The sequence below is a fragment of the Euphorbia lathyris genome, chromosome 1 (assembly GCF_963576675.1).
Source record: "Euphorbia lathyris chromosome 1, ddEupLath1.1, whole genome shotgun sequence".
NCBI classification, from domain to species: Eukaryota; Viridiplantae; Streptophyta; class Magnoliopsida; order Malpighiales; family Euphorbiaceae; genus Euphorbia; species Euphorbia lathyris.
Window position 1 is genome coordinate 78,769,166 of NC_088910.1, and position 24,444 is coordinate 78,793,609.

A 24,444-nucleotide genomic window follows, 5' to 3' on the forward strand; every position below is an offset into this window, starting at 1 on the left:
GTAGTGGTGCTTGATTTTCGAAGTAGGAGACGTATAAGAAAACGAATACCACAAGTGGAGACTAAGATTAAGTGGTGCAAACTGCAAGTGGAGAACCAACAAAATTTTGTGGATAAGATGGCCACAAAAGATATTTGGTCTTGCAACATGGATTTAGATATAGATTCAGTGTCGACTAAGATGGAACATAGTATAAAGGAAGTAGTGAAGGAAGTACTATGGGAATCTAAAGGTAGCAAGCCCGGGTAAGGACACATCTTGGTGGACCGAAGAAGTGCGACAAGCAATAAAGAGTAACCGAGAATACCATAAAATATTGGGGAAATGTAGGAATGATGAGAACTACGAAAAGTATAAAGAGGCTAAAAAGGAAGCAAAGAAGGTCATACGAGATTCCAGAGCAAAGGTGAGTCGGGATTTGTAGGGATACGAAGGAAAGGGAAAGAGACATACATAGAATTGCCCGTATGAGAGATAGGAAGAAACGATATCTCAGAAAAGTTAAATGTGTGATGGATGTGGACCAAAGAGTCTTGATTGGAGATAAGGATGGATATCAAGGAACGATGCAGGTCCTATTTGATAACTTATTTAATGAAGATCGCGGACATGATGTTGAAGATATAAGTATCCCTCACGATATGGTAAATCGTGACTGCATGCGGAGAATTCAAAAGGATAAAGTCAAAATGGAATTAAAAAAGATGAGATTGAAGAAAGCAGTGATAGCATCACTATTGAGATTTGGAGATGTTTGGAAGAGAGAGGAATCGAATGGTTGACGACTTTCTTATACAAGATTTGGAGAAGCAATAAGATGCCATCGAAATGGAGGAAAAGTACCCTAATTCCTTTGTATAAGAACAAACGCGATGTCCAAGATTGTGCCAACTATCGAGGAATCAAACTAATAAGTCACACTATGATACTTTGGGAGCGAGTGATTGAACAAAGGCTAAGGAGTGTAAAGATCTCGGAAAACCAATTTGGCTTTATGCCGAGAAGATCAACTATGGAGGTCATTCATCTAATTAGACAATTAATGGACCACTATCGGAATAAGAATAAAGATTTGCATATGGTTTTCATTCACTTGGAGAAGGCATATGATAAGGTAGTAAAGGAAGTACTTTGGTGAGCCTTAATAAGGAAAGGCGTTTCGCGGAAATATATTGACATCATAAAAGACATATAAAAGGGAGTTTGCACGAGTGTATGTACCAGTGTTGCGAAGACTGAAGAATTCCCTATTACGATTAGAGTGCATCAAGGTTCCGCACTTAGCCCGTTTCTTTTTGCCGTTGTTATGGATGAATTAACGAGTTCACTTCAAGACGGTATACCATGGTGCATATTGTTTGCAGATGATATTGTATTGGTTGATGAGACGAAAGAAGGCGTGGAGTGTAAGTTGGAATTATGGAGACAAACTTTGGAATCTAGAGGCTTTGAGTTGTGCCAAAGTAAGACGGAATATTTGGAATGTAAGTTTAGCGGCGACAGGGAGGTAGGGACAATCACCCTGGATGGGAGGGTTATCTAGGGCTCGGATTACTTTCGTTAGTTAGGGTCTATTATTCAAACGGATGGAGATGTTGCACAAAGGATTAAATCTGGTTGGCCGAAGTGGAAGAGTGCTACAGGTTTCCTTTACGATCCCGACATGCCTAATAGATTGAAGGGAAAATTCTACCACACAACAATTAGACCTGCATTGTTATATGATGTTGGGCGGTGAAACATTGTCACATTCATAAGAAGTCGGGACGGAGATGTGTATGTTGCGATGGATGTGTGGCCAAACAAGAAAATATCGAGTGAGGAATGAAATCATTAGCACGAAAGTAGGGGTTACATCTATCGAGAATAAAATGAGGGAAAACCGACTAAGGTGGTTTGGCCATGTAAGACGAAGAGCGCTTGATGCGCCGGTTAGAAGGATTGAAAAGTGCAAAGGGATGCAATGGTGAGGGGTAGGGGAAGGCCTACGCAAACTTGGAAGAGGGTGATTGAGAGTGATATGAGTTTATTGGGGATTGAGGAAAATATGGCAATGGATAGGATGGAGTGCAGGGAGAGAAGTTATGTCACTGACACGACTTGATTTCACGGTTTCGTATGACGGTTCATGTTAGCCGACCCCGAATCATTTCGGTACTAAGGCTTTGTTGTTTTTGTGTAGGGTACTTACATATTAAATCTCATGTGTATGGCACTTTTGTTAAATTCCGTTTAGGCCCTCACCGAATAATTCAGAGATCCTCTTGTCCTTACACACCAGACCAAAATGGTTGTGATGAAAGAAAACATCGCCATATTGTTGAAATTGGTTTGGCTCAATTAAATCATACTCGTTTGTCGGTTTCCTTTTGTTCTTATGTGTTTTATTTTTTGGCAAACTTCCGAATTATACACAAATTTGTATCTTTGGTTGCTTCATCATGTGGATTTTCCATTTCGATTTGAGGATCTGAGAAAGAAAGTTACTGGTATCAATGACTCTCGACCCCCACTTCGGTACCTTTTGCGGCTGGTTCTGATGATGTAGCATTACAAATTCCTGCAACATCACCAGTTTCGCTTAAACATCATCACAACGGGTCGGTTGCGTCATTTGCAACACCAATTGTTAGCCCACAAACACAGACTGTCCATCGACATTGGCAATTAAGACTCTTATTGCTCATTCACGGCCTCTATCCGGCATTCCAATTGACCCTGAATTATCAACAGATACACAGAATAGTGCCTCCTCTTCACCACTGGTTCAAGCTCTTCAACGACCTCATTATCATCTTCATCGAATGGTTACTAGATCCTAGGTTGGGTCATTAAAACCCAAGATACTCAGTGCTATAGTACAGAGAGCTCGCAAGCTTCAAAATCATAGGCATGGAGAGATGCTATGGGATCAGAGTACAACGCATTGATGGTAAATGGCACGTGGAGCTTGGTTCAGCTACCTCTTAATGCTAATAAAATCGGTTGTAGATGGATTTTCAAAATCAAAACAAAGGCGGATGGCAAAGTAGAGAGGTATAACCCACGCTTAGTGGCCAAGGGTTATCATCGGAGACCAAGGATGGGCTACTCCAAAATTTTCTGTCTAATGGTCAAACCCACTACTATTCGCTTTATTCTAACATTAGCTGTTTATTTTGGATGGAGTATTACTCAATTGATGTCTTAAATGCCTTGTTGCACGATGATTTACAATAGGAGGTTTATATGACAACCACCTAGTTTTGTGGATCCTATACGCTCCACACATGTTTGCAACTTGCACAAATCTCCGTATGGTCTCAAACAGTCACCACATATGTGGCATGGGAAGTTAACCTCGAAACTCCTTCTGTTTGGTTTTCGGAGACCAAAGACAACAACTTTTTGTATTATTATCATCGTGGCCCTGTTAGATTGTTCTGCTTGATCTATATTGATGATTTAATGGTCCCCGGGAATATTCCGAGTATGTTTGCAAAACTTATTCAGTTCTAGGAGTCTCATTTTTCCATTCGGAATTTGGGACGGCTACAATACTTTTTGTGTCGAAGTTGATGGAGTTCCATGGGGTTGTTTCTTCATCAAACCAAGTATTGTAAGGTTATTCTTGAGAAATCAAATATGCAAAGCAACAAACCTGTTTCGGCCCTAGCAAATCCCACTGAAATTTTGAGCACCGAGGATGGAGCAGTGTTAACCGATCCCGAAATGTACATGAGTATAGTGGGTAGTCTTCAATATCTAACCTTTACCCATCCTGACATTTCTTTTGTAGTAAATAAAATCTCTGGCTATCAAATGCATTTTGCGCTATCTAAATGGGACTTGTTCATATGGTTGCAGACTTGGTCAACTGGGTATGCTGTTCTTCTAGGCAGTGCATCCTATCCTGGTCTTCGCGGAAGCAGCGTACAGTCTCTCGGTCATCCACAAAGGCGGAATATCAATTGATCGCATCTGCTACGTATGACTTGAGTTGGATACAAATGTTACTCCATGAAATCGGATTCCCAGTATTCTCCTATCTTATTGTGCGACAATTTGACTACAGTTTATTTAACTGCCAATCCTATGTTCCATAACAACATTAAGCACTTAGAAATTGATTTCTATTTCGTTCGGGATAAAGTTCGTCCTAAGGCACTTGCGATACATTTCTATTGTTGATCAAACGGCAGAATGTTTTTACCTAACCGTTGCATCATGAGAGGTTTCATTTTCTTCATGACAAGCTTTCAGAGCCGTCCTGTCCAGTACAACTTGAGGTGGGTGATAAGTATGTCATATTCGAATACGATTAGGAATCAGGTGTGCTGTCCTAATCGGTTTTGGTCATCTAGTTAGAGTTGGTATAGGTCTGGTATTGGTAGTCGGTATTCCTAGTTAGAATTGGTTTAGGTTTGACCAACTGTGTCTGTGCATATATTGCTGTGTTAAGTTAATAAGATGTAAGCGTGGATTATTTCAGCCAAATATTACTTACAAATTTGCCTTCTATCACAAATGGGCAGATTTCTATGTCCTTGACATTTGACTGGCCATGGTGCCACCACCTACTTGAATGAAGTCGATTTCCTCTCACAATAAATAATCTCACTTCTTTACCCACCCCATCGTTAATTCCCTTGTCACACATTTCATAAAGAGGACCTTTATGCCAATTTGTAACCTTGTATAGTGTCATGCTTTGCAAACTTTCTTTCATTCAGGAACTCTATTGCCTTTAACATAACTTATATCCCAACTCTAGTATGAATCCTCATTCCTTTGTTGATGTTTCTTGGTGTGAGAAACACAAAAAAAAAAATCCCTGATAATCACATTTTCCCATGCATTATTGTCATGTGCCATATCCATTATCTGTTTGTTATTTGATGCTATTGTCCATGTTGTGTGATCTATTATTTGTGTTAGTTTGGAACAAAATATGTTAAAGCAGGTAGTTATGTGCAGGTAGCCTGTCTCAAGACAGAAGGAAGTTATGTGTCACTTAAGCCGCCTAATATAAAGAAGTTACTGTATGAAGGCAGTTAAGTTCTCTAGGAAGGAAGACACACCTATCTGGATAAGGTTATCTGGGAAGGCAGTTAAATGTAATATGGCAGTAATATCTATATGCAACATAGAAAATATCCAGGCTGCATAGTGTGTATTTTCTGTCAAATGGTTATCTTGAGAAGAGCTCTCTAAAATGAACCCTTAATCACCATAGGTTCTATTCTAAAAGAAGATCATCAGAAAAATAAACTTATCTATCCGATGACTAGATCGCAAGGCTACAACAATTAAACAATATTTGAGGCCTCTGAGACCATAAACTCCGATTTATTTTATTACCATTTCCTCATTGCTTATCTTTCCTCCCTTAAATTGCTTCTTTATCTCTATTGATAGAATTCTTATCTACATTCATTCGCCTATGGTCTAATAGGTTGACTCTCTCTTCTTTGGACACTCATTATAATATATATATATATATGTTCGGAAATCTTCTTGTAATGAAAAGCCAGTAATAATTTGAAATTCTATTTCAGTAAAAACATCAAGAACAAAGGTTAGTAGGTTACTCAAAAAAAAAAATTTGTGAAATATATATTTGTCATATGGTACAAAACAAACTATAAAAAATGCAAATGATCTAAACTTACCCAGGGTCTGAAATGTAAACAATACCACAGTTGAAACGGAAGTTTCTGGCCTGTTTCAAAGAAAAGTTCCTCATGTTAAGATGTTTGCAGCGACAAAGTAAAAGGTTCAAAAAGAGAATAAAAACAATAACAACACTTTATGACCTTACTGAGATATGCTATATGATAATGAACAAATCCAAGTCACCTGTTGATAAGACAGAGGGTGTATCACTGCTCCACTAACTTCTAAGAAGTGGTAAGGAGTTATCGAGTGTAAGTCTTCAACCTGAAAAAAAGAATAACATCTGTCAATTTTCCATAACTAGCTGTAAGAAGATAGGTTTAGAAAGTTAGACATGAACCTAGGAAGCTTAGAACACGTGCAGAGATGGGAGACCCAACATGATAATATGCCAATAATGAAAAGAATCAACACACAGTAATGGTTATGATATGGCAATAGTTAGGAAATGTTTACAAAACTATCCTATTTAATATGGAAATATACTGGACAAATTTATTTCTATAAGTGACAAGGTCTTTGATATTTTAAGTTTGAAGTTTTATACCACTTTTAATGCGTAGACATATAGAACAATAAAACCTAACATAATCTGAGAGGGAGAGAGAGAGAGAATCTTCCATGGAATTATTTCTATCACTTCAGTATTGCAAGAATTCGTTACATTTCTTGTTGATCATTAGATAAGAATTTTCACAAATAAGATTTACCAATTCTGTGGACACAGAATATTTTTAAAATAGGAAAAAGAAATTCAGAAATAGTTTGACAAATTTCCAATGAGAGCTGGTCTAGAATGCAAGTGAATATTGTCCAGGCCTTTTCAGTAAAGAACATATGCTTCACATGAAAAAATATCTCAATTTATTTGCCTCAGATATTACATCAGGAGCTTGGGATTCATATTAAAGAATGAGCAACTTTGCATAGTACAATATATTCTAGCCTAAAAAATGATGGAAATTGCAAATAGTGAAAAATTAAGTGCAAAAAGGGAACTAAGATAGAATTATTATTAATTTCATGCCTTTGAAAAGCAAAAAGAATAATTTTTTTGAGGGGGAATTTAGAGATATTTTATTCCACCACAAAGAGTTATTAGATTCTTGCATTTCAAGAAATTTCTATGATACATCAGAATAATCATTTCTACGATTTATGAGGAGTTATTCCCCTTCATCATTAGTCACTAAATGCAAATTCATCAACTGCTACATAAATACATGAAATATGCATTGCAATATTTTTTGTCTCTTTAGACCTTAGAATTTAGACAAGAATAAGATAACTGGTTTAATTGGTGATCATTTATTTGGGTACAGTATATATTATGGGATATTTAGGCAGCGAACTAAAGCAATTCAAGACATATTTTCATATTTGGCACCAGGAATAATCTATTATCAAGTTCAGTCACATATAAAAATATCAACTGAAAAATGAGTAGAAGTGAATAAACAAATATGAGATTCTTATTATCAGAGGACCAATAAAACCTAGAATAAGGCTTACCACTAAATTCACAGTCAACGACATGCCACCCCTTTCAATGTCCAAAACAATCACTTGGTCAACACTGTCATCAAGTAATTTCTCCAGTTCCAAAAATCGAGTAGTTACCTGAAAAACAATTCATCTATATTATAAACATCACATACTCCCCATCGCAATGACAGAAACTGAGGAAAGCACATGTATAAATATCTTTTAATACTATCCTAAGAAGTTTTTCATTAAACTGATCATCTTGTATTCAGACGCTAAAAAAGGAAAAGCTTGCAAGAGTTCTGTTAGGGTGGCAACAAGAAATGAACATGATTTTACCTAGGGCCAACTTTGAATTCATTGATCTAAATTGAATATGCTTATGTTCTCATCACCCTTTATAGCATGATTTATCATATGATCTAAAGAAAATAGAAGGTAGACCTCAATGTATTTAAGGATATAAGAAAGACCTACACATTTAGGAGAACAAGATCCAGGCTAATGTACATGGATAATTCTTAATGTAGTAAAAATATATTAAATCGTAGAAATTGATAGACCTGATCTCTGATATGTTTCAGAAAGAGGAATCAACCCCTTTTCCTGGGGGTGACTACAGATTGAGACAGTTTCAAGGCATTTATATAAAATTACAGAATAAGTTTGCTTGTCCAAAAAGAAAGAAAAAAAGTTATAAGATCTTAAAAGTACAAAATAAATATTCCCAAGCTGGAGAGGAGAGGGGAGGAGTGGTCATTTACACGAACATGGTAGCAGTTGATCCAGTACAGGCAAGGACAAATTTATTGAAGGAAAGGTCTTTCACAGAAAAATAGCGTTGGATATGAATCCAATACAGTACTGAGCATAAAAAATTCATTGCAAATCCAAAAGATGTTTCATAGTTCATGAGTTCATTCATAATATAATTCAGCTACAAAATTTTGTATAACAAATTACTATTCAGATGTGAAGTCATCATCATTGCAATATATTAAGATTTTTGTGATTTAAGGCAAAACTTGCTTCTCCATTCATGCAGACTAGGACATCCCCTGGCTCCAATTGGTCAAAAGCTGAACCACCTGGCACCTGAACAAGCCAAATCACAAGAGTGGGACAAAAAAGAAAAAGATAGCTAATAAATCTGAATTTAAAATTTAGGTAAAAAAAAAAAAGAAAAGGACAGAGGTATGCTCACCACAGAATGAACAACAAGCATCCCAGTTTCACCTCTTGGAGAAGTATGGCGAACCATCTGCGAAACCCAACACAAGAACCATTAACCACTATTATAACCAATTATCAATTACAATTCACAATAAAGTAGAAAGAGCTGAATTAAGATGGTGGAGCATAGGCCAATGAAACTCAATCACAGGACTAGACCATTAACCACTACTCTTAACTATAGCAATGAAGAACTAAATACCTGCTCAGTTTCAGTCCGAAGACCAAGCCTGCGAACCTCATCAAATCCTTTGTAGTGAAAGGTTACCTGTGTTATAAATTCAGTAATGCCAAGTCATATAAATATAGCTTATTGATTGCATTTAATTGGCAGTGGGAAAAAAACATAAGCATACCATTTATACAACCAAAGTTCTAAATTAAGATTGGACAGACCATTGCATTCAATCTTCAAACTATTTTCTACTGTTAACAATTTCTAAGATAATACATGAACCAATCCCTTTATATTTTATAAAAGGACTCCAAAAATACTCTACTCAACGACACAATCCTCACCCCTACAAGCCACAGAAAGAAAGGCATGTGGTGTTCAGAGTCCAGTTGACCTAAAAGATTAAGCCCATAGGAGAGAATCTGACAATAATTTTTATTTATAATGCATATTGTCAGATATTAATATGAAGTGGACCTTTAACTATCAGCTTAACCTTTTAGTTCAAAGGGTTCCATGACATGGTATCAGAGCCAGTTTGACCAAGTGGTCCAGGATTCAATTCCTGACAGCCCCCATTTGTTGATTTAATTGCAGGACATGGTAATATGGGCCTGTGTTGTGCACGCTTCAAACCCAGTGGGCATTCGCGTGTGGGGGTGTGTCAGATATTAATATGAAGTGGACCTTTAACTATCAGTTTGAGCTTTTAGTTCAAACGGTTCCATGACACATACCAATAGACCAAAACCCACTAGGCTTGAAGCATGAGTATCTATATTCTAGAGGAATACTAGTCAAATAATAACTAGTGAAGAAAAGGCATTCTGATCATCAATTTCCGGCAATAAGATTACTGGATCAACGCTTAAAATCAATATATACCAGAAAAAGAATAAAAGAAACTTGATTTTAGGAAATAAAAAATGTCTTCAAATAAAGCAGATCCCAGTTAACTACATAATATACCATCCCCATAAGACCTGTTGAGACTTTTATCCTTCAATTAGCTCCTCTTGTATTATTCTTCTATATCAATTTTTCTACCAAAAAATTACGTCCATATCAATTTATTTTTAGAAGGAACACAAAGAATGCATGCTGATACTATAGTTTCAAGGATATATCTTAGTGTGCTATTCACCAAGGAAGCAGGGACGGTGTTATATCATGTTAGGACCAATGCTAGCAAGACTTGGAAATAAGATGAACATGCCAATACTATTAAATATTAACAATTATGTGTATCAGTTTTCAACATAAATCTTTAAAAAATGAAAGGACAATGCAAATGGATAGTCATAGAAACCTGAAGTGTACCACGAGGTATAGGAACTGCCTCAAATTTATTTTTAGTAGGAACCCAGCCACTTTGTATTAGTCTCAATGCCCTAACAACCTGCAGATGAAATGGCCAACAGTTCAGTGATTGCAAAGTGTTGTTCAATACCAAAAGCTCAGCTTTAATTGAAGGCTATATACATGAATACAGATAATTTTAAGCGAGCAAACAAAAGCATATATATCAGTATCACTTAATTCACTATGATCAAAGAAAATCAACTTTATGTGGCAGGCCATTATAATACGAACATGCAGCAGTGGTCATAATTCATATGCTATTTCATTTCATTTTGTTTAAATCAGGATCCGAAAATACACAGATTAAGCCAGAAGCTAAAAACGAAAAAAAAAAAAAAATGTTTAAATTTTATGATGGCTTGCCTAAAATTGTTTTTTTTTTTTTTCCTTTTTGGGCATATTTGGCACATGCAGGAGAGCATATAGGTCATGTTGCAATCTCCATCATAGCAGTTGAAATTGATCAATGAGAATATATCCTATATAAAACTTTTATTTGATTTCTGTCATTTCAACCTAAACTAACAATGAAAGCTCGCAACATTTAATTGTGCTTAGATTTTAAGTTGAAATTTTAAGAAATCCTTCTGTTTCTAAGTTTTAAGTTCTATGTCATTATCCTTTTAACGCAAACTATCATCTCATATAATAAGTTAAATCTTTTGACAATGAAGTTAAAGCAGCACAATAATAGAACTCTTACTCGTTCTAAAGGCAAATAGAAGGCTGAAGAACTTTTTAAGTTGGCTCCAGCATTCAAGGCCACTGCCCTACCTTGCTGATCAATCACTGGTGAACCACTAGAACCACCCCTAGTTCCAGATGCTGCCTGAAAGTAATTTGTAAGACATATAAAGAGCAACACGGCTAATTAACTGAGGAATATGGAAACATAATACTAAATGAAAATGGACTCTGCTTGTAAAGATTCATTGAAGCACAATAGTATGGCTTTTTTTTATCACTAGCATGGGCAAAGACAATTTTAACAGGTCCTTAAGTTATAGATAAGAGGTCCGCATCCCATGCTAGCATTCTATTTACTATTTAGGGTTGTCAGAACAATAATCGAAATGTATATACTGTAAATATTTATTAGTTTAGGTAGTAGTTAGCAGTTGTGTAGGTAGTAGTTAGCATTTATTTCCTAGTTAGTGTCCTATGTATATATACCCATTACTTTCTCATAATCAAATATTGAATTTTCTCTCAACCTAGTCTATAGAATTACAATAATAAAAGCTATTCTTGTGTTACCTATCAGCTATATGGTATCAGAGCCTCTTAGACCAAGTGCTCGAGGGTTCAAATCCTGACAACTCCATTTGTTAATGGAATTTCAACACATAGCAAAATGTGTTGTACACACTTCAAGCCCAAGGGTCATTCGCGTGCGAGGGTGTGTTAGAGATAATAATAATAAAACCTATTCTTGGGTCTTATCAGCTTAAGCTTTTGGGTCAAATGGTTTCTTGATTAGGGTCAATAACCAACCAATTGTCTGCAAAGGATACATAAATATTTTGCTGCAGATGAAACACCAAATGCAGCAGTGACCTGTTATTTGCTTGCTAGATGCTAGCACACTAGTGAATTTCATGCTCCTTATCTGTTTCTGGAATAGACTTTATAGCTATTTTATGGCCAGCGATAGATTGACGGGATAGCAAAAAGGGTGGAGAAAATATTCAAAGGCTGTGACTGATATGACTTTGTTGGTCAGATTAAAAATGTGACCTTTCAGGATATGAAATACTACAATTTTTTCTTTTAAAAAGTAATAATTAATGATAATTTGCACACTTAGAAGTTTCCCACATAAAATCTTAGAAAGGCTTCTCAGCGTATGACAATCTTGACAAAGAAGAGCACTAAACATTGACCTTTTAGTAAGATTTACTATTTATCAACTCACTGAATGACAATACCAAACTATAACCACTGTTCCATCCCTAAGCAAATTCACCAACACAACAAGGTACAAACTATTTTTCCATGGAAAGCTGATTGCAGATTCATTTATTCCTTGCACATTCTTGAATGGTAGCATTTAGACTCAGGTACTTACTTGAATGTAGAATGTATTGAAGTCGTTATAACCATCCCTGCACCAAATAACAGAGCTACTATTAACCACTAAGAAACAATGATTACCCGAAAGAAGTGCTCTAAAAATCAGTGATCAACCAAAACTAACTGTTTAATTATAACTCATTGCCATAGAAGGATTAAGAAGAAGAATGAATTCATCTTAAGGATTAAGAAGAAGAATGAATATGCAATTAACTTACAATTATGATTTATGATTTTATTAAAAACATGAAAAGTTCCAAAATTTGTAGACAGAGGCCACGAAGTGTATTTGCATTGACAATAAGTGATTAAAAAAAATCTGAAAATAATAACTGGGACAGACAAAATAACAATTCCACCTCATAAGTTTACTTGAGAGCAAAATGAATAGCAGATATTTAAAAAAGTAAAAGGAACTACCTAGACTTGCCTACTACATAACTTTTCTGCTAACTTTGAAAGAAAAAGGTATGAATTCATGATCCATCACATGCACTTTCATATAATTCATCTACTTCTCTAAATTCCGATAAAAAAAATACTTTACTTTTTATTTTGAAAGTTCCTTTATTATTTCTTGTCGAAAAGAAAGATGTTTTTGATGACCCAGTGTTTTTTTTCTTTTGATAATTTTCTTCTGAAATTGCTATAACTCGAAAACCCTTTTTTTCATCTTTATTTTTTTTTTTTTTTTGCAATTTTTTTAAAAGATGGGTTTAAAAAGTGAAAACCGTTTTTGGGGATTACCAAAAACGAAGTTCCGCTTCCATTCCCCAAACTCCTTTACTTAAATTCATTAATGCAGCACATTTTAGGAATCTAACTTATATTTCCCACTCATTCAGTTCTGAAGCATTGAAGAAAGAAGCCATAAAAATACACAGATTGGAGGAATTATGGAGATAGAGAGATAAATAAGGTGTTCAAACGTTATTTATAATATATGTTCAGGTGTGCTATAGTTTTCAAGCCAAGTTTAAATGTTGTGAAAAGCCAATGACCCAAAGCCTTGTCCTTAAAGTTGAAGGATAAATTTATGTACGAGGTCATTACAAAGTTGAAATACATTTGATAAACTACCTAACCTAAAATTGTAACAAAAAAGATTTCCGCCCCATTTTTATTAAAGGAGCTGCATCATGAAAGAAAGTTTACATTCTACCTATTTTAGCAATTTTGCATGACCTTGTGTTCTTTGAACAAACTACCTCTTAGTATCAGCCCCAAGAATAATGGCCCTCCATCAAGTATTCAACATAGTTATTAAGGGCGTGCCTTTGGCGCATGGCCCAGGCCTTACCGCCATCACACCCCCATGACGTGGCGCAACCGTTGTGGCGTGCGTCTGGTGTGCCAAGGGGCAGTTGCCAAAGGTGCGCCTTGGTGACATAGGGGCAGTTTTATGGTTTTGTTTATAGTTACATATCTGGAACAAGTGTTCTGAACGGTCCCAAATGAGAAAAAAAAAACAAATATTAAAGAGGAAGAGAGAGATTATATGTTTGAATTAGAAGAGGAAGTGACATAGTCTTATTGTAAGGGGAAGAAGTTTAGTAGAACAAAACACAGAAAACGAAACAACAGAAACAAAGCAACCAAGGGGAATTCGAATTCAACCGGAGTGATGAATTTGGAGAGTTTTGATCAGGAGTAGAATAGAACTTAGGATTTAGTATTCAACTTTAGCTTTCCAACATAGGGTTCATTTTGTATTTTAAAATTTTTTATGCTTAAGAATATTGTCATGATTTAGTATTCATTGCATTTTTATGTTAGTTTTATAGTTTTATCATAGTTATTAAAGGTGCATGGCGCACTAAGGCACTAGGGGTCCTAGAGCCTTGGCGCATGTCGCACAACGATGGCACGCACCATAGCAAGACAAGGGGCACTTACAAAAACAAAAATTATAAAGCTATAAAACTAACATAAAAATGCAATTAATACCAAATCATGACAATATTAAGCATAAATAAGTTTTAAACTGCAAAATAAACCCCATGTTAGAAAGCTAAAGTTGAATACTAAATCCTAAGTTCTACACCTCATCAAAACTCTCCAAATTAATCACTCATGTTGAATTTGAATTCCTTTGGCTGCTTTTTGTTTCTGTTTGAATTCGTTTTCAGTGTTTTGTTCTACTAAACTTCTTCCTTTTCTAATAAGATTTTGTCGTTGCCTCTTCTAATTAATTCAAATGTATAAACTCTCTTGGACCATTCAGAACACTTGTTCCATATATGTAACTGTCAAAAAAAAAAAACCATAAAATTGTCCCTAACTCACCAAGGCGCGCGGCGCGCCTTTGGCAACTGCCCCTTGGCGCAAAATGGCGCACCAGGCGCATGCCATGGCACTAAGGCCTGCGCCTGGTGCGCCATGCGCCAAGGCTCCAAGACCGCTAGCGCCTTAGTGCGCCATGCGCCTTTAATAACTATGGTATTCAGTGAAATATGTATTCTAAATGTGTGTTTGGTGAAATATGTATTCTAAATGTGTGTTTGTGAGTGTGTGTATTACATGTATAACTGTGCCAAAAGAATCTGATCCCAAAATCACCTAGAAATAAAATCACAAAGGAAACAGGAACTAGATATTATCATGTCAGCTATGTTGCACCGAAACTCTTCTTCATTAGCGTTTCGCGTTTCTGTTTCTTTTCCGTTTCCATTACCATTTCCTAGCTAATTTTTCTTAAAAATTAGCTTTCCTGGTATCCATATCCGTTTCCGTTTCGTTTTCCTTTTCCGTACAACATAGCATGTCAATAAATGAAAACCCTATGAAGAAATAATTGTTTGAAGAATATGCAGCATCATAAAACAGCCGAACTCAGTGACCAGAGTGCAAAACCATTTAGTTAGATGTAACAATTAAGATCATCACATTGTTTAGACACATAAACATAGTCGTCTAATACATTATTAAAATGCAAGTTTTACGTTCTATATGTAGGAGCATCACGGTCCAAACGAGCAAGAGTACCAGCCAAAATGGACACCTGTAAAGTAGAGTTATATTGAAAATATCACTTGAGAGGCTATGTATGAACAGAAGAAGCCGACAATAAGATGATTACAAGAATGTAAACGATAAATTAAATCAAGGAAAACTACCAGAAGAACGAGAAAAATAAATAAAATACAATAAAATAAAATAAAAATTGAAGCCAGACAATTTTGTTCCTATCTTTCAAAGTGAAGTGCTATAGAGGAAGGATATAACCAAACATCACTTAACTGACTGATTCACTCAGAAATAGCTTGTTAGACAATGCTATTCCAATCTTTCATGTGAAATCCAATACAAGAGGGAAAAAGATATGATGACAAAAGCAACTTAACTGACTGATTCACCCAGAAATAGTTTGTCAGTTGCAACAAAACTAACTCTGTAAATTGTATCTGATGCAGCCATGAATTTAGCACTTTTAATGGTTAAGCGACATGTTGTGTAACAACAGTGAGGAAACCTACGTAATTGCCAAGTAATGCAGTCTCAAGTCATATGCTAAAACAAATTGTCTATCGAGAAACTCATTGTTAAGAAATTATTCCTTTCAAGGAAGTCGGATCCCCTGCTCTGTGTTGTCTTCTATGACCATATGCATGAATTGGGAAAATCAAGTCAATGATTGCATATTTTCTCCACATATTTCTTAGCTTCTTTCTTACTGTTAACTTCCAATTATTTAAGATGGTTAAATTGATTATCAACTGTTAACTGACCCAAAGTACTACCTGATTTTGCAATTTGATTTATGTTCATATTTTGTCAGCCTCAACCTGGAGCTAGAAATTAAGCTGTGGGAATGAAATAGGCAATTTTAAATTCCATGCAATCAATAGGACTAAATCGAACTTCAGCTAGAATAGTCTCCTACAAAATGACATTTTTTTTTATCATGATGTCTGTTTTCACATATACATTTGCTAGCCTCTGGGCATAATAGTGAACATTTCTTGAGAAGTCAAAGGAGGTTCTGAATTCAAACCAGGTTGCAGTTCAATGCACAGGTAGTAACTAGCAGACAGTTACGTTAGAAAAAAAAAGGTAAGTTTGATTCATAAATGTCATGGCAAGCTGAAAATTTTATAACACAATAGACAGATAAACAATACATGTATAAATAACTGAAAGAAAAAAGTGGGACTGTCGACTACAGTTAAATAGATGAGAAAAAACCACAGCACTATATTAGTCCAACTAGCAGAATTATTCTGCAACTCAATGGATATTTTCTATTATGCAAGTAAATTCCTGGCCTTTCCTAGGGTAATCTAGAATCAAATGGCATCAACAGTAACATAAAGCATCATATTGCCAATGAAAGTTTAGTCCTCTCATAAAACAAATTCCTTGAAAATCTAAATCATCGTCAAGCTTCAGAATGAGTAATCAAGTATCAAGCACTGATTGTACTAGCATGACAAAAAAAAAAGAGATAAAATAGTTAAAAAATAATAATTTGCAAATAAAGAAAAATAAAGCATATACCAAATAATTACGTAATAAATTAAAATTAACCAAAACAATATTAAGTGGTGGAAATTGCAAGGGGAGAATCAACAAAAATTTGTGGATGAGATGACCAAAAAAGATATTTGGACTTGCAATATGGATTCAGATATAGATTCGATATGGAATAAGATGGAGCATAGTATAAGGGAAGTAGCGAAGGAAGTTCTAGGGGAATCTAAAGGTAGCATGCCACCGGGTAAGGACACATCTTGGTGGACAGAAGAAGTACGACAAGCAGTAAAGAGTAAGAGAGAATCCTATAAACTATTGGGGAAATGTAGGAGTGACGAGAACTACGAAAAATACAAAGAGGCTAAAAGGGAAGTAAAGAAGGTCATACGAGATGCTAGAGCAAAGGTGAATCGGGATCTGTATACAAGATTGGATACGAAAGAAGGGGAAAGAGACATATATAGAATTGCTCGGATGAGAGATAGGAAGACGCGAGATCTCGGAAAAGTTAAATGTGTGAAGGATGTGGACCAGAAAGTCCTAGTTGGAGATAAGGATATCAAGGAACGATGGAGGTCCTATTTTGATGACTTATTTAATGGAGATCGCCAACAAGATGTTGGAGATATAAGTATCCATCACGATATGATAAATCATGAATGCCTGCGGAGAATTCAAAAGGGTGAAGTCAAAATGGCATTAAGTAAGATGAAGTTGAAGAAAGCAGTAGGACCTGATGGCATCCCTATTGAGATTTGGAGATGTTTGGGAGAAAGAGGAATCGAATGGTTGACGACGTTCTTCAACAAAATTTGGAGAAACAATAAGATGCCATCAGAATGGAGGAAAAGTACCTTAATCCCTTTGTATAAGACCAAAGGCGATGTCCAAGATTGTGCCAACTATCGGGGAATCAAATTAATGAGTCACACTATGAAACTTTGGGAGCGAGTGATTGAACAAAGGCTAAGGAGGACGGTGAAGATCTCGGAAAACCAGTTTGGCTTTATGCCGGGAAGATCAACTATGGAAGCCATCCATCTAATGAGACAATTAATGGAGCACTATCGAAATAAGAAGAAAGACTTGCATATGGTTTTCATTGACTTGGAGAAAGCATATGATAAGGTACCAAGGGAAGTACTTTGGTGGGCCTTGATAAGGAAAGGCATTTCGCGGAAATATATTGACATCATAAAGGACATGTATGAGGGAGTATGCACGAGTGTACGTACTAGTGTTGGGAAGACTGAAGAGTTTCCTATTACGATTGGAGTGCATCAAGGTTCCGCACTAAGCCCATTTCTTTTTGCCATCGTTATGGATGAACTAACAAGTTCACTTCAAGATGGTATACCATGGTGCATGCTGTTTGCAGATGATATTGTGTTGGTTGAGGAGACGAAAGAAGGAGTGGAGATGAAGTTGGAACTATGGAGGCAAACTCTAGAATCTAGAGGCTTTAAGTTGAGTCGAAGTAAGACAGAATATTTGGAGTGTAAGTTTAGCGGCCGTAGGATTAGGGAGGCAGGGACAATCATCCTAAATGGGAGAGTTGTTCAGGCCTCGGATTGCTTCCGGTATTTAGGATCTATTATCCAAACGGATGGAGAAGTAGATGGAGATGTTGCTCATAGGATTAAAGCTGGTTGGTCGAAGTGGAAGAGTGCTACGGGTTTCCTTTGTGATCCCGGCATGCCTAATAGATTGAAGGGAAAATTCTACCGGACGGCAATTAGACCAGCATTGTTATATGGTACGGAGTGTTGGGCAGTGAAACACTGCCACATCCATAAGATGTCGGTGGCGGAGATGCGTATGTTGAGATAGATGTGTGGTCCCACGAGAAAGGACCGGGTGCGTAATGAAATAATTCGGACAAAAGTAGGGGTCACATCTATTGAGAATAAAATGAGAGAAAACCGACTAAGGTGGTTTGGCCATGTGAGACGTAGAGCGCTTGATGCGCCGGTTAGGAGAACCGAAGAGTGGCAAAGGGATGTAGTGGTGAGGGGTAGGGGAAGACCTAAGCAAACTTGGAGGAGGGTGATCGAGAGTGATATGAGTTTATTGGAAATTGAGGAAAATATGGTAGTGGATAGGACGGAGTGGAGGGAGCGAATCTGTGTCGCTGACACGACTTGATTTTCACGGTTTTATATGATGGTTCATGTTAGCCGACCCCGAATCATTTCGGGACTAAGGCTTTGTTGTTGTTGTTGTTGTAAACCGTGAAGGGCGTTCTTAGAGAAATAAAATCATCAGCAATTGTGTCTACATCAAACTCTTGCAATTTGTCTTTCTATATCACAAAGTTCAAGAGGCAAAAATTCAATATGAGCCATAAAAGATACAGAATTACACATACTACGCCAAAGAAAAAAAAAATCATAAGGGACAAGGCCCCTTTGGACCTTCGTGTAGTACCACCACTGTACAACAAAGGATTAAAAGAGAACATGTTAAGTATATACCTTTTCACGACTATCATTACCAACAACTCGGATCTCAAGCCCAACAGTAGCAGCTTCAGGGGCAAGAGGAATTTCTTCATAATCCAAAAATTGTATTGCAGCAGGATCATAACGAAAGAAGCCAAAATCATGGACCTAGGTAGAGGTAAGAATGTTGGCTGACAAGCATATTATTTGTACAAAAAAAAAAAAAAAAAAAAAAAATACTTGCAAGTATCTTATAATTTATAAACAAGTCAGTATGGGGCACTGAAAGCAACAGATATCAATGTCCTGCATAGGTAAATGATACAATCATGAAAGTGTGCATGATTATTTAGACTAGAGAAACTGATTCTTCCTAGCATGAATTCAAATAGCAAGTCATCTTAACATTACAAGTACTTTTCAGGGGAAAAAAATTATTAGTAATTATATGAATGTCATTTTGTGAAAATTCTTTGGGGTGTCTTTGGATGGAAGGATGTCTAACCTGAATTTGAAATTCATGCAATTAAAATCCATGCATTTAAATTTTGATTATTTGGTTGAAGTAATATGATAAGTAGAAAGATAAGGAAGAGAAGTAGAGAATTTGGACGAATCATTTCTATTCAAGAGTGATTTATCTGAAATTCACTCATGTCGAGTGTTAAAATCTGATCAGGGATTTGAACAAATCCAAATCCGTCTACCTTAAAGTCTATATATTGGCTGGATTTCAAGTCCAAATTTAAATCCCTACCCTAAATCTATCCATCCAAATGAACCCTTAAGAAACAGGATATGCTAGTGTAACTTGTTTTCTAAACAAATGCATTCATGCAGGCACATCCTTGAGAAACTCAAAGATATGCAAAATTCATTATGGCATTAAAAAAAAAGGGCGGCCCGGTGCACTACGCGTCCACGCTAAGCGAGGGTCCGGGGAGGGGTCCCACCACAAGGGTGTATTGGGGGCAAGCCTTCCCCTGCCAATTTTTTTGGCAAGAGGCCACTCCTAAGACTCGAACTCATGACCTCTTGGTCACACAACAACAACGTTTACCGTTGCGCCAAGGCTCGCCCTCTTTATTATCGCATTAAGTAAACAAAAAAAAAAAGGCATTGTGAGGAGGTAAACAAAAAATGCAAAAGTGCAAGGGAAGTACTTTACCAGAGAACAAAGGGAATGATAAGAGAGCTAAAAACAGTAAACTTAAGGTAGTTAAAAAAGAATAATTCTGAGGTCTACCCTTAAAAATGGAAAATAACTAAGGTTCTAACTTTTTCTTGACACTTTTACAACCTAGAAATAATTTACCACCCAACGTAAAATTCAGTTTTAATGAGCTTTACTCTTTAACTGGAGAAAACGTCCTGAGCATGTGTTCAGTAAATTCTACATTAATACTTCGAAGGCATAAGCAATTGCTGTCTACATTTATTTACCTAAAAAGTATCTCTCCACTTTTCATAACTCTAGTCTTTTTTTAAAATTAATTTTATCATTTTTCATATAAACTAATAATATTGAAACTTCTGTGCAGAGACCGACAAAAAATATCAACTTACTGGATCTCTGTATATAGGATAAACAGGAAGTTCTTCGTGGTTCAAAAATATAGCCTGTCCAACTACTGGGCCTGTAACACCAGAAAATGAAACTACATGTTAGATAAAGAACAACAGAGCAACAAACATACAAGGTTTCAGATTTTAGACCCAAAAGAAGATAAAGATGGCTGACTTCATGTTCAAGATTTTGAGAAACACACAAGGCAGAGAGACAGCCTATGTAAGCACAAAACACTTTGAAGATGCCTATGATCCTTTCATATTCAAGAGAGATTAAAAAAAAAAAATCGTTATATTGCAAACTATAGAATAAAATACTTCAGTGTACACTATTATTGATTGTTTCAAAATTTTAGCAATTCTAATCCAAAATATATAATGGTTAAAATATTATCCTTTAAGATAAGGGGGCCAAAATGTAAATTAAACCAGACTTGTTCCTAAAAACTACTATTCATTGTTTCAAATTTTAGCAAATTTGATAGAAAACATATCATGATTAAAATATTATCCTTTAAGATAAGAGGGCCATATATATCAAACCAGGCTTGAAAGAATTTTTATTTTTTTCCTGATGAATATTCTAGTACTATAAACCACACAAAACAATGTGTGGCTTTTCAAAATTAGTAGGAAAAATAAATAAGAATTAAATGTGATTGTCCCTGTCTTTATTTTATTTGCATCTTCGCAGTTTGGAAGCATTTTATTTACGCATTTTTTTCTTTTATTAAGATTAGGTACTAGACCAAATTGAAAAGTAGGTACCAACTTTATAAATGCAGGCAGGATCTGCTGTGAAATTAAATTAAAAACACATCCCTTCACCAGTATATTAGGTTAGCTCTCTCCAGTTAGACAAAAAGGTTATTACCTTTTAACTTCTTCACAGTATCCTGTTACCTTTATTTTTCCTTTTCTCCGCAAAAAGATAGTACTCGACAAGTCCTTCTCAATAATCTTTTCCTTTCTTTTTTCCTTGGGCAAATAGGGTTCTTTTGCAACAAACAAATCATTGATTTGAACTTTCTGCATATTTCTAAGAAAAATGTCTTGTTTGCTTTTTAATGGAAGTGCTGTCATATTTAGATTTCAACGAAGTAACTACTACTTCTACAAAATAAACAGTTTCCTGATTTCCACAAAGGAAACTCTATTGTTGACAAGTAACCATTGCTTTGTATATTCTCATCATCAAATAATTGATATGAAATTGATCCGATAGAAGAAAACAAACAAAATATGGTGGAAAAAAAAGGTAATGTATAAAATGCACACGTGAAAATATGTGTACAACTATAGAAGTTTGAAATTAGCTGATCGTCCATCATCTTTAAATAGATCTTTAATTCATTAGGATTATGACAGCTTAATATACATGTTTATTAGTCTCACTTTTAAAATAAACATAAAAACCCCGTTCCAAGTTTATCAAATGGCCCTGAAGATCATTGCTATTTTCTTTCTAAGGAACTCTAGTAGAAAAAGAATACAAATAGATTAATTATAAAAGAGAAAAATACTGGAATAGAAATCTGATAACATTATTTAGAAAGTAAAACGAGAAAAAAAGTAATCAATTGAAATCACTACTGACAGAAAATTGTGAATCAAATCTACACATAATTGGGTGTAAGAGCACCAAGTGAAGGCCATAGTTGTTGAAGGCGCACCTCAGGCGGTGCTCAAGGTCCTGCACCTAATAAGTCCTAGTTGAAGCTCTGTTTAAAAGGTGCTCGCCTTGTGCGCCTTGCCTGGGCTTTGCAGGCTCTCCTCAGGAGCGCGCCACTTCTGTGTTTTGATTAATGATTAGGTTTTTAATTTCTTTTACTGCTCTTGTTAAAATAAACAGTTGATTAATCTCAACCAATTGTCCAATTTAGTAAACTTAAATCCAAACCAAGTAAAAAAGAATAAGACAAGATGCAAGAAAACAGCGGCCTTGTTTGATAAACCACTTAATTACTTAAATTAGAATACTAAGCACTTATTTAATTTAAGTGCGTTTGATAACGGTTGTTCCTCCACCACTTAAATTAGTTAATTAAGTGAAAACCCACTTATTTTGATAAGTCAAAATATTTAACTTAACATTTTAAGTTAAACAATATCAACTAATATTTTTATTAAAGCTACATCATTCAATACACTTAAAATCCAGTACTTATTTTCAGTTTCATCAAACAACACCTTAGTCTCTATTGTCAACAGTTAACTTGGTGTTTATTATTATGTTTTTATGTCCTTGTGTCTTGTTTGTGGTTCTAAGTGTGTTTTTTAGTTCATCGGAACTGTGCCTTAACTACTAATACAGAATTAGTGACATTAGTATCAAATATTGATAATTAGATTTTGCATCTATTTCTTTTCATTTTCTGCGCCTTCTGTTCATTAGTCATGCGCCTGGGTTCCAGGCCCATAGTGCCTTGCCCCTTTAACAACTATGGTGAAGTCTAACTCCTTTTCCATACATCATATCAGAAGTATGTTGCTAAATTCCTCCAGAGTGGGAAATAAGAAATAATTGCAGATAAAAAAAGGTAAAATTAAAATACAACTTGACATTTGAAAAAAGGGTTTAAATGGTGCCAAGGGTGACAAGGGAGGCTGGGGGGCCGCCCCCGAAGATAGGGGTTGGGGGTTCAATTCAAGATAGCATGTAAAAAAAAAACTATATACAGATTCGCCACTAATTGGTGCTGAGGTAGATTCTGTGTTTTTTTTTTAAGAAGCACAAAGGATATTGGTATAAGAATTATAGAATCTGAATCTATACTGTTAAATCCTATGGATTATTTAAAACTAATTATCTGTGCATCATCACGAGAAAAGAAAATATATTCGTATATGCAAAACTATATTAAGCAACCTTCTAATTCATCTACTATCAACAGTATATTCGTATCTGTTAGAATTTAAAAATGCAAAGGAGCAGTACATTTAAATTAGAGAGAGAAAAAAAACATCAACTACTGATAATAATCGCAATAATAATAACAACAATAATAATGTTGATAACAATTAGTCATTATTTTTTACATATAAATAATAACAGTCTGAACGTACCGGGCTTAACAACATGGCGATTGGTGAGGATGATGCCTCGTTGCTTATCAACTATAAACCCCGTGGCGTAACCAGAGGAAGGTGATTCCGTGTCGAATGAGCGACAGGAAGTGATTCGAAGAACCACCACGGCGGGAACAACCTTGTTTATGGTATCTTTCCAATCTTCGGCGGCGTCGACCTTCTCTCGAAAGGACAAGTCGTTGTCCTGCTCTCCTTCACTACAGTACAATGCCATAGGATCCATCTCCGATTCCAATTTGCCAAGCGATTGAGAATGCGAATCTTCCATCACTGACTTGGAGAGAGAAAATTTTAGGGAGGATCAAAATTAATAGTTGAACTGAGATATTGCAGAAACGGTTAGTTGTATGAGACTGAGAATGGATGGCTTCATCGATATTTTTGTATTCTGTGGTTTTTGCATCGAAATGGAAAATTCAGGTGATTTTGTCGATTGGGTCGATATAAATGGAGGAGAAGAAAGAAATTTACCTTACTAGTTTAGGATAGATAAGGGATACGAATATGGTTGCGGTGGAGATGGTGAGGAGTGAGGACTGGATCGAGAAGGGGTGGCTATCGTCTGTGGGAGTGGAGGCTTGCAGCGGGGATGGACTATGATTTAGTATTAAAATAAGCACTATTAAAATAATGTATTTTTTAAGAATAACTTTAATTCTTCCACTTATTTATTTTAAAATTATTTAAATGATGTTTGGTAAAGAGAGAAAATTAATGTATAGAAAGAGAAAGTTTTAAAAAATATGATTTTCGAAAATAAAAATGTAGTTTCATAGCAAATATGACATTGAACAATTTTAATTCTTGAAATTTTTTATTTTCAAATAAAACTTATGTGATTTCACTCATTTTTAGAAAAACGACTGTGATTTACTGGTTTTCAAAGTA

At 35.6% G+C, this 24,444-nt stretch overlaps 1 protein-coding gene across 5 annotated transcripts in view; it reads right to left on the bottom strand.

The window, feature by feature from the left end:
• LOC136202819 (protease Do-like 7) overlaps positions 1 to 24,161 on the bottom strand; it is a 46,627-nt gene extending 22,466 nt beyond the window's left edge. Inside the window, exons 1-14 of one of the 5 annotated variants that reach the window (XM_065993737.1) lie at positions 24,028 to 24,161; positions 23,533 to 23,944; positions 20,464 to 20,534; positions 18,931 to 19,065; positions 14,926 to 14,984; positions 11,979 to 12,015; positions 10,614 to 10,739; positions 9,858 to 9,947; positions 8,576 to 8,641; positions 8,345 to 8,401; positions 8,170 to 8,235; positions 7,168 to 7,275; positions 5,839 to 5,919; positions 5,652 to 5,701 (exon numbers count right to left, since the gene is read on the bottom strand). In XM_065993737.1, coding sequence (XP_065849809.1) covers positions 5,652 to 5,701; positions 5,839 to 5,919; positions 7,168 to 7,275; positions 8,170 to 8,235; positions 8,345 to 8,401; positions 8,576 to 8,641; positions 9,858 to 9,947; positions 10,614 to 10,739; positions 11,979 to 12,015; positions 14,926 to 14,984; positions 18,931 to 19,065; positions 20,464 to 20,534; positions 23,533 to 23,824 — 1,238 coding nt within the window. In that variant the 5' untranslated portion in view covers positions 23,825 to 23,944; positions 24,028 to 24,161. Of the gene's footprint in view, positions 1 to 5,651; positions 5,702 to 5,838; positions 5,920 to 7,167; positions 7,276 to 8,169; positions 8,236 to 8,344; positions 8,402 to 8,575; positions 8,642 to 9,857; positions 9,948 to 10,613; positions 10,740 to 11,978; positions 12,016 to 14,925; positions 14,985 to 18,930; positions 19,066 to 20,463; positions 20,535 to 23,532 lie in introns of those variants that run through there. The other 4 variants (XM_065993745.1, XM_065993768.1, XM_065993752.1 and 1 more) reach the window with 4 other exon arrangements.
• Positions 24,162 to 24,444: the final 283 nt, after the last annotated feature.